Below are 14,438 nucleotides of genomic sequence, written 5' to 3' on the forward strand. Positions count from 1 at the left end.
TCTAATTTCCAGGGTAATTCTCCATAAGGGAGAGGACACCCTAGATGTGTAGCATTTGGTTAAGAAATAAAGCTTTTAAACTTCCATTGTTGTCTGGTTGTTTATCCCTATATCCTTGCATTGCCTTTCAAATAAAACTCCTCGGCTGTGTTCCCAGACCTGAAAACCTTGTCACACACAGCAAGGCTGTTGTTTTGAAGTTCCAATTCTCAAACGGGATTGTAGCAAAACAAGTATTTCATTGTGCATCTTCTCATAGCTCTACAATTTCTGTGGTTAATCAGAAAAATAATTGAAGTTAATGTGTTGAGAATTATCCAAAGCTTATTCCACATTGCTTTTTTTTGTCAGCAGAGACTGGTGTAATAAACTACGTGAAAGCTGCATGTAATTCTTAAAATTAAGTATCTAACTGGCATTTCTCTGTGAATTTTTAAGCATGCTAATTGCTACAGATACTAAATGTTCTTTTCAGATATGTCCTCAATAATGGCAAGTGAAGCAACAATTTAAAACTGAGGGTACATCTTTCTGACATTTAAGATTACAGCTTGGCGCTTGAATAACTCTGTCAAGACCTTAACTGTGCTCATTTATTCAATATTTAAAGTTCTTCTTGTGATAAAGACACTTCTGTATCTACTGGTGCTCAGTGGAAATTAAGAAGGAATTTCAGGAATTAAAATCACATTTATTTCCTTTGATGTTTTATCAGGACTATAAAAGCTTTGTTCTCTATGTGGCCTACTGTCACGGCTCTCAAAGTGTGAGAATGAGATACAGGAAGTTGCTAAGGAGATTGGAGCAATTGCCAAACCCTTCCAAGTCTAGTTCTGTGAATTATTTCATTGGAACAGGAAACAAAGTGCTCTCAAACAGCTTTCTTCCAGTAAAACAGGCAGCTGAGTGAACTATCCTGCACCCATACCAGTCTGGTGTTACTCTCAGAAACAATATACTGTAACAGTATTTTTTGTTTGCTTGCTTGTTTAGATGCCCCTCACAACCCAAGACTTGAAACTGTATTTTACATAGCTTGTGCATAAATCCAGCGCTGGGTGTTAATGGTAACACACCAGGATCAGGGGAATAGATGAGATCTGTTGAAAAAAGACCCAGTATTAGGAGGATTGACCCTGTGGCAGGATCTGAGAGCCTTGTGGATGCCAGGAAGTGTTTCAACTTGTCTTTCATCAACGAGCCCTACTCTGATAGGAGAACTACAAGATGGATGTATAGGATTATAGCCAAAGTAATGTGCCAATACCTCACCCTTATAAAAACTTGAAGGCCAGATTTCCTCTGTGTGAGCAGTAAGGGGACTGAGCTTCCTATTGTTTCCTGCCACAGATTCACTTTTTGTTATTGCAACTAACAAGAGTCCTGTTCATGCCTTGTTATACAGATTGTGCATACACATAGCCATTGAAACACACATGGGTCTTTTTTTAGTGTGCTTTTGTACATTGCAGACTGGTCTGCAATCAGTCAAGAGTTTGCACAGTAGTCTCAGGCCGCCTTCTGCTGCTTCAACAGCCCCATGTTGCATTTGGTCATGCGCAGAATTATGAGTTTTTAAGTAAGGGTTGACACATGTCCCAAATAAGGGAAGGTTTTTTAATTCTGAACCGTCACCACAAGTGGTATTTATTGACAGACATGGGCCGTAGCATCTTGTTTTTTAGAAGTGAAGCTATGCACACAGGCAGGGAGGAGGATTATACACCAGTATTACACTTCTCTTGAGTTACGAGGAAGAGATTTTGGACAGCAACTACTCTGTTGCCAAAACATATGGAAACAAGCCTTAATGAGACTAGCAGAGGAATTTAAATGCAATGAAGGTTTGTTAATTTGAACTAAATCTTTGAACATTGGTTTGAAGAACCACATATATTTTCCAGGATATACAGTATACCCCAAGAATTGATAGACATGGAAATGACAGTTGATGCATGGCACTGAAAGCATTCTAAATTAAGCATCATTTTCAGGAAGAAACTAGATTTCTTAGCAACAGGTATGTGGTATGTTTTTGCCAAGTGCTATTTCCTCCTTTTTCAAGGAAAGGAAAACACTTGGCAGTCTGCAGATTTTTTTGCTCTCGCTGGGAAATAGATCATGTTTTGCTGCAGCTGTCTGCTAAGAAATGGAACAGTTGTTTTGTGAGGATTACCGGCAATGTGTGTTTCCCTCTTTTCAGTATAAATAATCATCCCAACTGTAGTGAAAGCACTTTGCTTATTTTGTGTGTGGGTAGCATTTACTGTGGAACAATGTGGCCGACAGCAATAAACACATTTCTTCAAAGTTTAAGATGATGCAGCAGCACTACATGGTTTTATATTCAGGCCTATTGAAGATCTGCCAGCTGAGAGACTATAGGATTTGGCATAAGCCCCACAACACAACAGATGGTCCCTTCCAACTCTACAATTCTATGTGTCTATGGATACGCCAGCATAACTCCCCTAATACACCAGTGATCCCCTCCTGAAGCCCCTTTTCCCTGCATTCATATCAATTGGAAGACTTGTGTTTAGGTCTGACCATACAGAAAAAATGTTTATATACAGCACATTTGTTTACAACCTTTAATTTAAAACTATTTTGACTTGCAAGGTGGTGCACTTTAAAACCCCCACTTAATGGTCTTATTTTACCAGAATCACAAGCTTCTGTGTTTCATGAGCTACTATATCCAGTAGGGGTAAGGATTCTGTACAATTAATAATTCCCCCCTCCATCTAACCTATACTACTGCTATCTTGCCTTGCTTGATTTGTCCACAGCTAGATAGACTTCTGACCTGACTCAAGTGCATGTCTACCCAAAAGTAAATCCTGCATTGGGGTTGATGGCTCCATCAGTACAGCATGAGACTCTTAATCTCAGGGTTGTGGGTTCGAGCCCCACATTGGGCAAAAAGACTCCTGCATTGCTGGGGGCAGGACTAGATGACTCTGGTGGTCTCTTCCCACTCTACAGCTCTATGATTCTATAGTTCTATGACTTTCAGGAAGCCAAACTGGAATTCCTGTGCATAAGATCTTGGAGAACCACTCTGGTATGAGTAGATGTTAGGACATGTTAGAAAGCTTTAAAAATATTATAAACATTCCCTTAATGAATGAAAAGAAGAAGAAAAAAAACCAAAATTACAAAGACACTAAGCTTGATAATTCATATTCTATAATGTTGATTTATAAAAAAAAAACCAAATATGACAAGAACATGTGAAGATACATATATAAATAACCTTGATTCCAAAGTAAAACATAAACACTTCCTATAGTTTAACTAAAAGTCAGAAAATGAAAGTCCCCTTCCAGCACTTGATCAATTACATAGGGTTTAAGGTTGTTTTGAGTTGATATGATCTGAGCTTTTACAAATTCTCTCTAGATGTCTCAAATTATTTTTTTAAAAAATAATTTTTATGAAAGATTTTATTGGTTTATAAAAGTACATGCATTGTCTCTTTTTCGGGTTGTAAAGTCATCTCTACAGATCAGTTACATTTGAGATGAGACATAAGTGTTATGCAGCATTCATTTATTACATTTCCTTGGTAGTGAGGAGTTTCAAATCTTTTTATCCCAAAATCAAGTTTTGGGTGTTTGGAATATGCCATACGTTTCATCAGAGGCAGCTAAAAAACAATTCAAAAGTGTAATCCACAGATTTTAGCATTATAGCCACATCATCCCAAGTACCACAAGATCTACCGCACCACTGCATTGGCTCTGCATCAGTGTTAAGTGTAACCCAAAGGGTTCTGATTTCCTCCTCCAGCCCTCCAAAAGGCCCAAAGATCAAGTAGCTGAAGGTTGTAAGGACTATTAAAGTGGTTGAACCAATGTTTCTGCCATTCCGTTTCAGTATCAGAAGTGCAGAAGCGGACACACACAAATTTGCAAAGCCACCCTAAGTTTATTTACTCTTTTACTATAACTTCTCTTATTTCACTTTCCTCTTGGTTCTGTTATTGTTATTTATTCAGTTTGTATACCACCTTTCGGACACAGGTGGCGCTGTGGGTTAAACCACAGAGCCTAGGACTTGCTGATCAGAAGGTCGGTGGTTGGAATCCCTGCGGCGGGGTGAGCTCCCGTTGCTCGGTCCCTGCTCCTGCCAACCTAGCAGTTCGAAAGCACATCAAAGTGCAAGTAGAGAAATAGGTACCACTCCGATGGGAAGGTAAACGGCGTTTCTGTGTGCTGCTCTGCTTCGCCAGAAGCGGCTTAGTCATGCTGGCCACATGACCCGGAAGCTGTACGCCGGCTCCCTCGGCCAATCGAGATGAGCACCACAACCCCAGAGTCGGCCATGACTGGAACTAATGGTCAGGGGTCCCTTTACCTTTACCCAAAGCAACAGAATGCTATTCCATTGACCTCTTTGCTTTACTTGTTTTAAAGACACAGAGATGTGCTTGCATACAGGTGGAGACCATTTTGCACGGGGGTTCTGTTCCCCTCGTGCATCGGCAGAGCACACATAAACCCAACACACCCCATGCCGCCCTTTTGTACCACCTTTCATCCAAAGATCACATCACAGGGCGGTTCACAACATAAAATTTTATGTTTTAATGTAGCTATGTGGGCTTTATTTTCTTATTTGTTTGCTTGTTAGTAGCTTTAGGTTGCTCTGGGAAAAATAAAGCGGCTGCCAAATTAAATAAATAAAATAAAACTTTCCTATGACAGCTCTGATTATGGGGTGCCATATATCTGCAAAGGGTCGCCTGTTCTGGATGACTCTGCCTTGCTGGAGGGATTTGAATTTACTGGCGCCTGGGGATCCTCCTTCTCCGGGAAATTCCAGATACTGGGACCAAGGGACAATGACTGATTCAAAATGAATAACTCTCGAGCTCCCCCTTCCTCTTCTTCCAAGGCTTCTTGGCCACTGGCAGCTTCCTCTGTATCAACTCACCGCCCCCTCCCGGCTTTATTCTTCCTCAACGCGGCGCGTCACTGAGCGGGAGGGCGGGGAAATCAAACTAGCACCGCCCACCGCCGCTACCGCCACGTACCTTCCCCCAGCGCAACGCACCTCCCCAGGCCTCTTTCGCCGCCTGCGCAACCGAACCCGGCTGCTTCGCCGTCGCCCAATCGTGGCCCTACGCGATGCCCAGAAGGGGGACAGGCTCCGCCAATCCGCGTGCTCCGAGAGGTGGTGCCTATTACTATGGGAACGGGGGAACTAGGTTTCGCTACAGATCTGCTTCAAGGGGGTGTATCGGCGAAGAGAGAGGCTGAGAGGAAGGAAGGAAGGCAGGCAGGGAAGGGGAAGGGAGGAAGGAAGGAAGGCGGGCGGAAAAGAAGCCACCAGGTGCCTGGCAACTGGGCTGCTGTTGCTGGGGGCTCTGTAGGCTGCCTCTCTCTCCTAGCACGCGAGTACACAATAGGGAGAAGCCACATCAGCTGGAAGACGCTCAGGATCTCTCCGTCTCCATAGCTATGAATCACAGCGAGATAAAGGTAAGTCAGGTATCCTCCAAAGCTGGACCAGAAGAGGCGAGCTGGCTGCCCGCTGGGATGGTGCACTTGCTTGGACCCGTCCCTGGGTAATGAGCCGAGTGGACAGGTGTCACTCTTAAGTTTCTTCTTTGCCCAACAGGTTATTCTGGCAGCACATTTTAAGCCGTGGGCAGGGTGGGAAGTGGGTGTCTGATGGGTTTATTTGCTTTTCAACTAAGGGGCTGTCAAATTGGCTGGTGGTGAGCCATGGCTATTGTTGGCACTGCAGAGCTTGCCACCTTCTGAGAAAGTGTGCTTGCCCAAGGTAGGAGAAGTGTAGCATCGGTTAAATTGATGGAGAGGAGCTGGTCCAAGGGGTTAGCTGCACCTGGGATACTCATGCTAGCTAGCGCATGTAGTCAAAGTTCCCTTTTGAATGGCAGAATTAACGCCTGTGACCTTGTGATGACATCAGTTCACCTGGGGAAAAAGAAGTGGGCTTTTAAAAAGCCAGAAGTATGCCCAGTTTTACTCTTCTTGACTCATCAATGGGATGGAGTGATAAAGGCATTATGTGAGCAACTCTTGTCCTCAAATATACAATGCAGCAAAAAGTAATACACACACACACACACACACACACACACACACACAATAACTGCTTTCTTGTTGGGGTACAAAAGTATTTGAAGTATAATCAAGTGCTTTCTGTGTTACTTCTTGAGATGGGCATGGTAGGACCACAATCTATGAGTAAGCTCCCCAATTATTGCATATTTAAGCCTGTCTTATGCTGTATGTTTGTATGTTTCAGTTCCTTGTATTTTATTTTTTATGCAAGGTGTCCTTAATATGTCAGCTACATCCAAGTTAATTTCCCACACACACACTAAGTTAATCTGTGGGTAAGCAGAGTCAGCTCTGTGAAATAAAATGGTTCTAGCAATGAATGAAAGCAGTGACCTGTTGCTGATTCATCATAGCCCTTGTTATGTGTAAAAAGAGGTGGGGAAGTGTGCAGGGAAGCAAGCTTTCTTTTACATTCACAAGAAAACCTTGGCTGAACTGGTTTTAATGGAGTTCAGGGCTTCATGTTTTCAGATAAGATGGATATCATTAGTCCTGACTAGGTCCCTTGTGCAAGATGTCCTCAATGGGTGCCATTCCTGAGTGTGCCTACCTCCTCACTGGTGTCCCAACTAACCATTAACTTGCTTTCTCCTTCTGGTCTCAGTCTGCATATCTGCCCAAAGGGAGAGAGTTGTTCTTTCTTGTTACTTTTGCTACTGCTTGAATACTCAGATAAGACAGGTGGGCAGGTAGTGACAGCAGGAAGGAGCAGCAGCACCAGAGCCAGGAGATGCTGGGAATTGATCGTGGCCTGCTGGAAGGGTGTGGGCCTCGGCAGATGACAAATAATACCTACCTCTGACACTAGTTTCTCATGTCACTGCCAGTACCTGTGGTCCCCCCTGGCTTCTCAGAAGATTGAAAGAGGACTTCAGTGATTGTGGCATTTATACTGTGACAATTATTTCAGCATAATCACACTGTCTGATTTTATCTGCATTGTTCAATTTAATAAGAGATTTATTTGAAAATGAAGAACGGTTTTTATATTAAGTACAGTATTGTCAACAGCCTTATTTGGGAATTGGGCCATCACTGAATTTAGCAAAGTAATTCATTTCACATGGGTGGGAGTCTTATTTCCATTTTTGATTGGCCAGCTGCTCCACATAGAGCAAGGGCAAATTCATCCATTTGAAGATTTTTCTGTTGCATTCTTCCCCTTCTGCCTTGCAGGAAACTTGTAAAGCGACAAATAACCATAAAGAAGTGTAGTAAGGCTGGCTGCTCCTGGTCCTCCTCTGATAAGGACTCTCCTGGCTCAGAAGACAAACTTACAAGCTCTGGGCCTGGCCCTTCAGGATGTGCAAACTCCATTTAAAGCCAGTTGCACACCTCCATCCAGATGAACAGAATTCCCAGCACACAGTACAACTAATCCCTAACCATTTGCTATGCTGGCTGGAGCTGTTAGGATTTCGAGTTGAACAATATCTGGAAGGCCACAGGTTCCCCATTCCTGATGTAATGGATTGGTGGTGGTGTTAAACAAATTATTAGGAATACCTTTGCTTTGGTGCCAGAAATTTATTAGATGCTAAATAGAACCGCATTTTGTTAACTTACCCGTCTTGCCTGAAACAAGTTGGTTGGTGCAGCTGAAAGTGGTTTAAGAGTGCCCCTGAGAAGGAATTTGCACCTGGAGGTTTCCCCCCATTCCTGTGATTGGTGCCTTCCTTTTTGTTTTGTTTTCCTTTTAAAAAGGCTATAGAAAATTTTTTTTTAATATATTGGCATGTATTATTGGAAATATCCAAAAGTTGAGAAAGGAAAAAATGTTCCTCCCTGAATATATATGCAATGTGTCTCTTCCTTCAGATCCCTCCTTACACCCTTTCTTGGGTGGCCTTGGTTTACCCCCTTAATCCTCATGCCATTAATCCTCATTTCCAACTGTGACCAGTTTTAAGAAGGTGTAACTGCATTTGGTTACATTCATCCCTTCTTGCTCTTGTCTCTCTGTTGCATTTTCCATTGCATCCTCTGTGGGCTCAGGAATATTGATGGTGCTGTATAAAATAATTATTAAATGTCTGAGCAAGTATGATGCAGTAGATACCCCCCCCCCCAATACACTTAGCCATGAAGCTTACTGACAGACTTGGGCCAGTCACTATTATTTTAAAGTGTTTTTGCTTCATTTGCTGTTTAAAAACTTCCAATGTAGGTTAGGCTGAGGATAAAATGAGGATGGGAGAAGAACCACGTAAGTTGTATTGAGCTCACTGGAGAAAATGCAACATCAAAGTGTTTCATTGTTGTTGGAAGAACATCAAACCTAATACCATGTTCAGTTAAATTTGAGGTACAACCACAGACCACATTTTGACTGTTTAATGGTGCAACTGTGGAGAATGGCTTTAGCAAGATCTTACTTCGTTTTTGAGGCTTGCATCACTTTCTTAGCAGGGTATAATTAACCTGAAGGAAAGAGGTATGAGGTGAAATATTTTCAAAGTATCCAAATATTTGAAATCCATTGAAACATATCCATGTAAACTAGAATTTTTCCTTTTTTGTACTTTTAAAAGAAAATTGGGCAGTTGTTTATCAAGGATTTTTTAGGAATAGGATATTATATCATGGGACAGGATATAGGATTAAAAGATCCAACTTTGAACCAGGTTACCCAAAACACCAACTTTCCCTCCATTTCCTGGTAAGGGCATTGAGGTGATCAAATGGAATCAAGTTAGTCTTGCCGGAGTCTAATAATTATCAGCTTATGGTGATATGGAGGAAGCTTTTTCACTGATGTTAAAAACATGCTCCCTGTTGAAATAAGAGATGCCTTATCAGTATTGGTGTTTGCCAGCTTTTGAAGACACACTTGGTTACCCAGGCATTCTCTTTATCTGAGCCTCCGACTTCCATTACTATGTTGTTTAATTGGAAATATTTTATTGTATATTTTCATTGTGGATATAAAAGGGTGGTATTCAACAAAGTTGTTTGGTGCATGTTTACATTTATTTATTATTTTGTGAATCACCTTCCACAATAAGTCCCAAGGTGATTTACAGCCATACAATAAAAGCAACAAAATAGGTTTAAAAACAATACAGAAAACATAAGTCATAAAGAAATGTTATGTATTCTAAATACATACTCTGCTTCTTTGGTAAGTTATGACTTACATAACCTTGAAAGAATATATCCAGGATAGCTTTTCTACAAGTTCCAACTTGTACAGAAGAAAAAAAGAGGAGTGGGGAGGCTTCTTAAAGACTAACGAATTTATTACAACAATAAATAAGGCATAAGACTAATATGGCTATCCCTCTGGAAACCAAAATTAGGAGATTTGGGGGGATGGGAGGCACATAGATTGTAATGTCGTGTCATCTTAAAGCAGGCTGGCTATGTGCCTCCCATCCCCCCAAATCTCCTGAGATCTGTCAGCAGAAGAGTTGAAAAGATCTTGTCTTCTGCTGACAGATCTCAGGAAAACTACATTACTCCAGCCATCCCAGTTCAACCAGTATAGAAAAAAAAGAGGGCGAGGCCAGACGGAGTTAAGGCTCAGGAAAATATGGCTGTTCCAGATGCTAAATTAGCTAGGAAGCCAGTAAAGGGATTTAAGGAGAAAGGTCATATGTTCTATGAGGGAATTCCTGTTTGGCCAGTCAGTTAATTTGTGTTCAGATGAGCTATAGAGCCAGCTAGTGTGATCAAAAGCTCTTAAGTATAACTTTCCCAAATTTTCCAAATCATGAATTGGCTTTTCAGCATCATAGGTGTAAAGCAATGTGAAAATTCTTCCTTGGTGCTGACGGCACATATGAATGGACTGTAAACCGCCCTGAGACTTCCGGGTATCAGACGGTTTATAATTTCAATAAATAATAATAGTAATGTATGATAATATTTTAATTATTTATACCCTACCCCCTTGGCTGGGTTTCCCCAGCCACTCTTGGCGGCTCCCAACATATTAAAAACATCAAACATCAAAAACTTCCCTAAACAGGGCTGCCTTCAGATTTCTTTTAAAAGTCAGATAGTTGTTTATTTCCTTGACATTTGATGGGAGGGCATTCCACGGGGCAGGCGCCACTACCGAGAAGGCCCTCTGCCGGGTTCCTTGTAACCTCACTTCTCGCAGGGAGGGAAGTGCCAGAAGGCCATCAGTGCTGGACCTCAGTGTCTGGCCTGGACCATGGGGGTGGAGATGCTTCTTCAGGTATACTGGGCTGAGGCCGTAATAAACATGGAGTCAGCCTGCACATGCAGCTGCCAGCCATCAACAGTAGAGGAATCAAGTGGTGGTTCATGCACATATTCACCAGTATTTTTTGTGTAAAATATCTCCCTCAGTATTTTAAGGTAATTAGTATTCTAGTGGTACCTTGGTTGTCAAACTTAATCTGTCCCGGGAGTCCGTTTGACTCCTGGAACTGTTTGAAAACCAAGGTGTGGCTTCCGATTGGCTGCAAAAGCTTCCTGCACTCAATCGGAAGCCGCAGAAGCCATGTTGGAAGTTCTGCTTCCTAAAAATGTTCGCAAACCGGACCATTTCTGAGTTTGTGGCATTCAGGAGCCAATTTGTTTGGGAGCCAAGCTGTTCAACAACCAAGGTACCAGTGTATAAGATAAATTTCTGTTTGGACGATAAGAAGTCATCATAAACTTGTATGTTTATGTCCAGCTTGCCAAAGTATTTCTCCCTCCAGGCAGAGGCAGCCACTTGATACTTAAGACACCTGTGAACCTAAGAAGGTCCATTTAATCCAGAATCTGTCTCACACAGTGGCCCGTCAGATGCCTCTTTGAAGTCCTTAAGCAGGGTTTGAAGACCACGGCGCTCTCCTGCTGCAGAGTGGACTTTGGTAATCTTTGGTACTTGAGTGAGGCCAAAATTTGGCACCCCCCAATGGATCTTCTCAATTTTATACCCCCTCAGCTCGGTGCATTTAAAAAACAGTCATCAGTACAAATTCCATCAAATAACAGTTGCTCTACGATTGTTCCAGATGTGAGGCAGCAGGGGCAACAACCTTCACTAGGGTTCATGTAGTGCTACTCCCTCTGTTATCATTTCTCCCTCTGTTAACATGAGGAGCGCCAAACATGAGGGATTGAGTATGGAAAAGGCAGGAGGAGGGGTTCTAGTCTAGCAGGAGAGGTGAGAAAAGCCACACTTGCAAGTATTAAAGACACAGAAGCTTGCAGGTGCAGCTTTTCTCACCTCTACATGCCAAGGAGCACCTGCCAAAAATTCCCTCTTCTGTGCAGCCATTAAAGGGACAGCAGCCCTGTTTTCCTTTGCAGCTAGTCCTTCTAATCTGAAGCCTTTCTCCAAATGTCCCTGCTTGTCAGAAGTAGGACAGGTGGTTTCTGGGGAAAGGGCATTTTTTAGTTGGGGTGCCACAATTGTAGAATTCTCCTCCTAGCAAGGCTTAACCTGGTAACTATCTTTTTAGTTCCAGACAAACTTTTATAAATGTTCCCGAGATGTTAATTGCTTTTGTTTTGAATTTTAGTATTATTGTTATGTTCCTTTCAATTGTGTAGATTTCTTCCTTTCTTTTGAAACACCTAGTAAATGTTTATATTGATGGGTGACATAAAATACTATTTTAAAATACATATAATAAAAAATGTTAACCAAGAAGTGAAATGTGAATTGGCTCCTATAACTGTTTAATTTCTTCAGGGTGATTAACTCTGAAGCATGAACATATGTGGCCTGACCTTCGATCTATCTATCCTGGCACTGGCAAGCAGGTTCTCGCTAGGGTTTCTTCCCCAAAATGTACTATGCTTTAACTGTAGAGGCCTGTGGTTGATATCGCTGAGAATAAGCTTTCATAACCTCCTGTCTTCATTGCAGTGGGCTGGCCACTCAGCAAATTGGCCTGTACAGTCTTACACTTACTATGTTGGTTGCTGTGTTTAAATGCTGGAAGATGAGACAGGTTAAATTCACAGTGCAATCTTATATGTCTTGACTTCCTCCTAAATTCCCATTTTGGTTAGGGCAAGGGGCTGGGCACAAAAGTGCCAAGATAAGCTTAGGGCTTATAATCTTCAAATGGAGAACTACTTAGCCCTTAGTCCACGTGACCTTAGAAATTGGATTTTTGCTCAGGATTGCCAACCAAAACAGAGCATCCATCATTGCCCCCCCATTACTCTACTTGGTACCCCCAAATTAAGACCAATCACTCAAGGCCCCGTTACCTTGAGACTCTGACCTTCCCACAACTACACAGGGCCTTTGTAGAAATAAGATTCCAACAGATGCCCTCAGCATATTTAGAGAGGAGATATAGGGGAATTCCCCATATGGATCGCAAATGTATATGTGGATGCAATCAGGTAGAGGACATTACACACTATCTGCTGATTTGCCCCCTGTATACAGTGCCCAGAGGAAAATTTATATTGCCAATTCTTAATTGGCTTCCAGGTTGATCCACACAGGAAGTGACAGTTGAACTCCTAGCAGATAAACATCTATACATTACACACCAGGTAGCCAAATTTGCGCTGGCAGCCAGGAAGCTCTGTTCCAACTATGTGAACACACTTCAGTCTTAACTGTTAATGTTTCTTTTATGTTGTAAACTGTTACAGGTTACATTGTATGGTTTTAGATGAATGTTTTTCCTTATATTCTCTGTCATCCATTGTAAAGGCCTTTGGCTATATACAATAAAATTGACTGACTGGCCTAAATTCCCATTTAGGATTTTAGGATATGCTTGTGTTTTCTGGGAAATCTGAGAGGCTTTTGGAAGCTGTAGAATTCCTCCAGGCGGGGCAATGCAAGCATACATGGTTCCGAGTCCATAGTTAATATTTGTTATGCTGATGTGTGTATCTATTAATTTAAAAGGGCATGCTTTCTTTTTGCTCACCGTCGTCATTGAATCTATGAATTTTGCATCGACTGGAGTCACTACCCTTGTTATGCATTCCACGTCAGAGCTGTGACTCACAGCTATACTTGTCTGCGTTCAAAATCTGACTCGTTCCATAGTTCTTGAATGTGGGGTGCTGATAAGGACATGCCACTTTGCATTTGATAACATGCTTGCCATGCTACTATAGCTTGCTACTACAGAAAGTGAACCCATGATAATTTATGCATGGTCACACAACGGGCTGTGGCTGCTTATTGTATCATATCATAAATGAAACAGTGGGATACCTGTTGATGTCAGAGCAAAAGCCCCAGCGAGGGGTCCTATTTAATCCCCAGTCCTGATAAATGTTTTGCCGCTGTTAGTAGCTCATTGACTGTCTCACTTTGCTCCTAGCTTGCAAAGAGACATGAATTCAAGTGTAGCTGAATCGCAGGCTACTGAGATTTTTATCTCCTGCAGCCCCAAAGAATGGTGTAAGAGTTTTGATTTCTCAGATAAGAACCTTTGAGTCCATTGTTCTCTGGTGTTTTCTTAGTTCTACCTTCTCTGCTACTATGGATGCTGAATACTGGCATTGTAATTGCTCATTCACCAGTGGTAGCAGCAAAAGCAGGATAGCTCAGTTGGTTAGAGGTTGATAATGCCAAGGTTGCAGGTTCGACCCCTGTATGGGGCAGCTGCCTCTTCCAGTATCCTGGGGGTTGGACTGGATGGTCCTCAGGATCCCAACTCTACAATTCTGTGATGGTGCTAGACAGTGGCTGGGGCGATGAACCGCTTTGAGATTCATTTTTTAAAATATAAAGTAGTGTTGAAATGAAATTAGTTATAAGAATAATTTTAGTTATAAACTTCACTGCAAAATGGTAACTAGACTGTTGGTTGTGGTGACCATAACCTAGGTTTAAGGTGCCATTTGGCAATTAGCTTATATATCTGAGTTTGTAACACTCAATGCTGGTCTCTGGTTACTGGAGGATGAAGTTCCGCCATGCAGTCCCCCCCCCCCAAATGTTTAGGGGTACTCTCATTTTCCTAATCATATTGAAATATTGTCCCTCATTGAGGCCAAACTTAGATTCACAAAATGTTTAGGGGTATGTGTACCCCTGCATCCCCCCAGAAAAAAAGCACTGCCTCCATCTAAGCAGTTTCTTTTATCTTATTAATACTTCTGATTAGAATCATTAAGATTTACATATACTGGGTCAGTTCATACACTCATCTGCCACATACCTTTAGTAGAGGCCACAGCTTAACAAAAGTTGCCATGCAAGTGAGAGCTAGAAATTAATATACCCCAGTGGGTTGGTTTGGTTAAAACTCTAATGCAGCCATAGTGAACCTGACCAAGCTTCCCAAGACAGATAATACTGAAAACAACATGCAGTTGTGATAGCACAGTTGGTTCTAGTGAGATGATGTTGTGGTACAGCTTGACCCGAGTACATCTTCGGCCACTCAGCAT

General features: G+C 42.0%; 1 protein-coding gene across 1 annotated transcript in view; it reads left to right on the top strand.

Annotated features, from left to right (window-relative positions):
• Nucleotides 1-5,122: 5,122 nt before the first annotated feature.
• The window catches only part of NUCB2 (nucleobindin 2), a 30,148-nt gene continuing 20,832 nt past the window's right edge, over nt 5,123-14,438 (top strand). The window contains exon 1 of the mRNA XM_081907118.1: nt 5,123-5,489. Within this exon, the coding sequence (XP_081763244.1) occupies nt 5,469-5,489 (21 nt within the window). The 5' untranslated portion in view covers nt 5,123-5,468. The remainder of the gene's footprint in view (nt 5,490-14,438) is intronic.

Source organism: Podarcis melisellensis (assembly GCF_964234715.1).
Source record: "Podarcis melisellensis genome assembly, chromosome: 1".
Lineage (NCBI taxonomy): Eukaryota > Metazoa > Chordata > Lepidosauria > Squamata > Lacertidae > Podarcis > Podarcis melisellensis.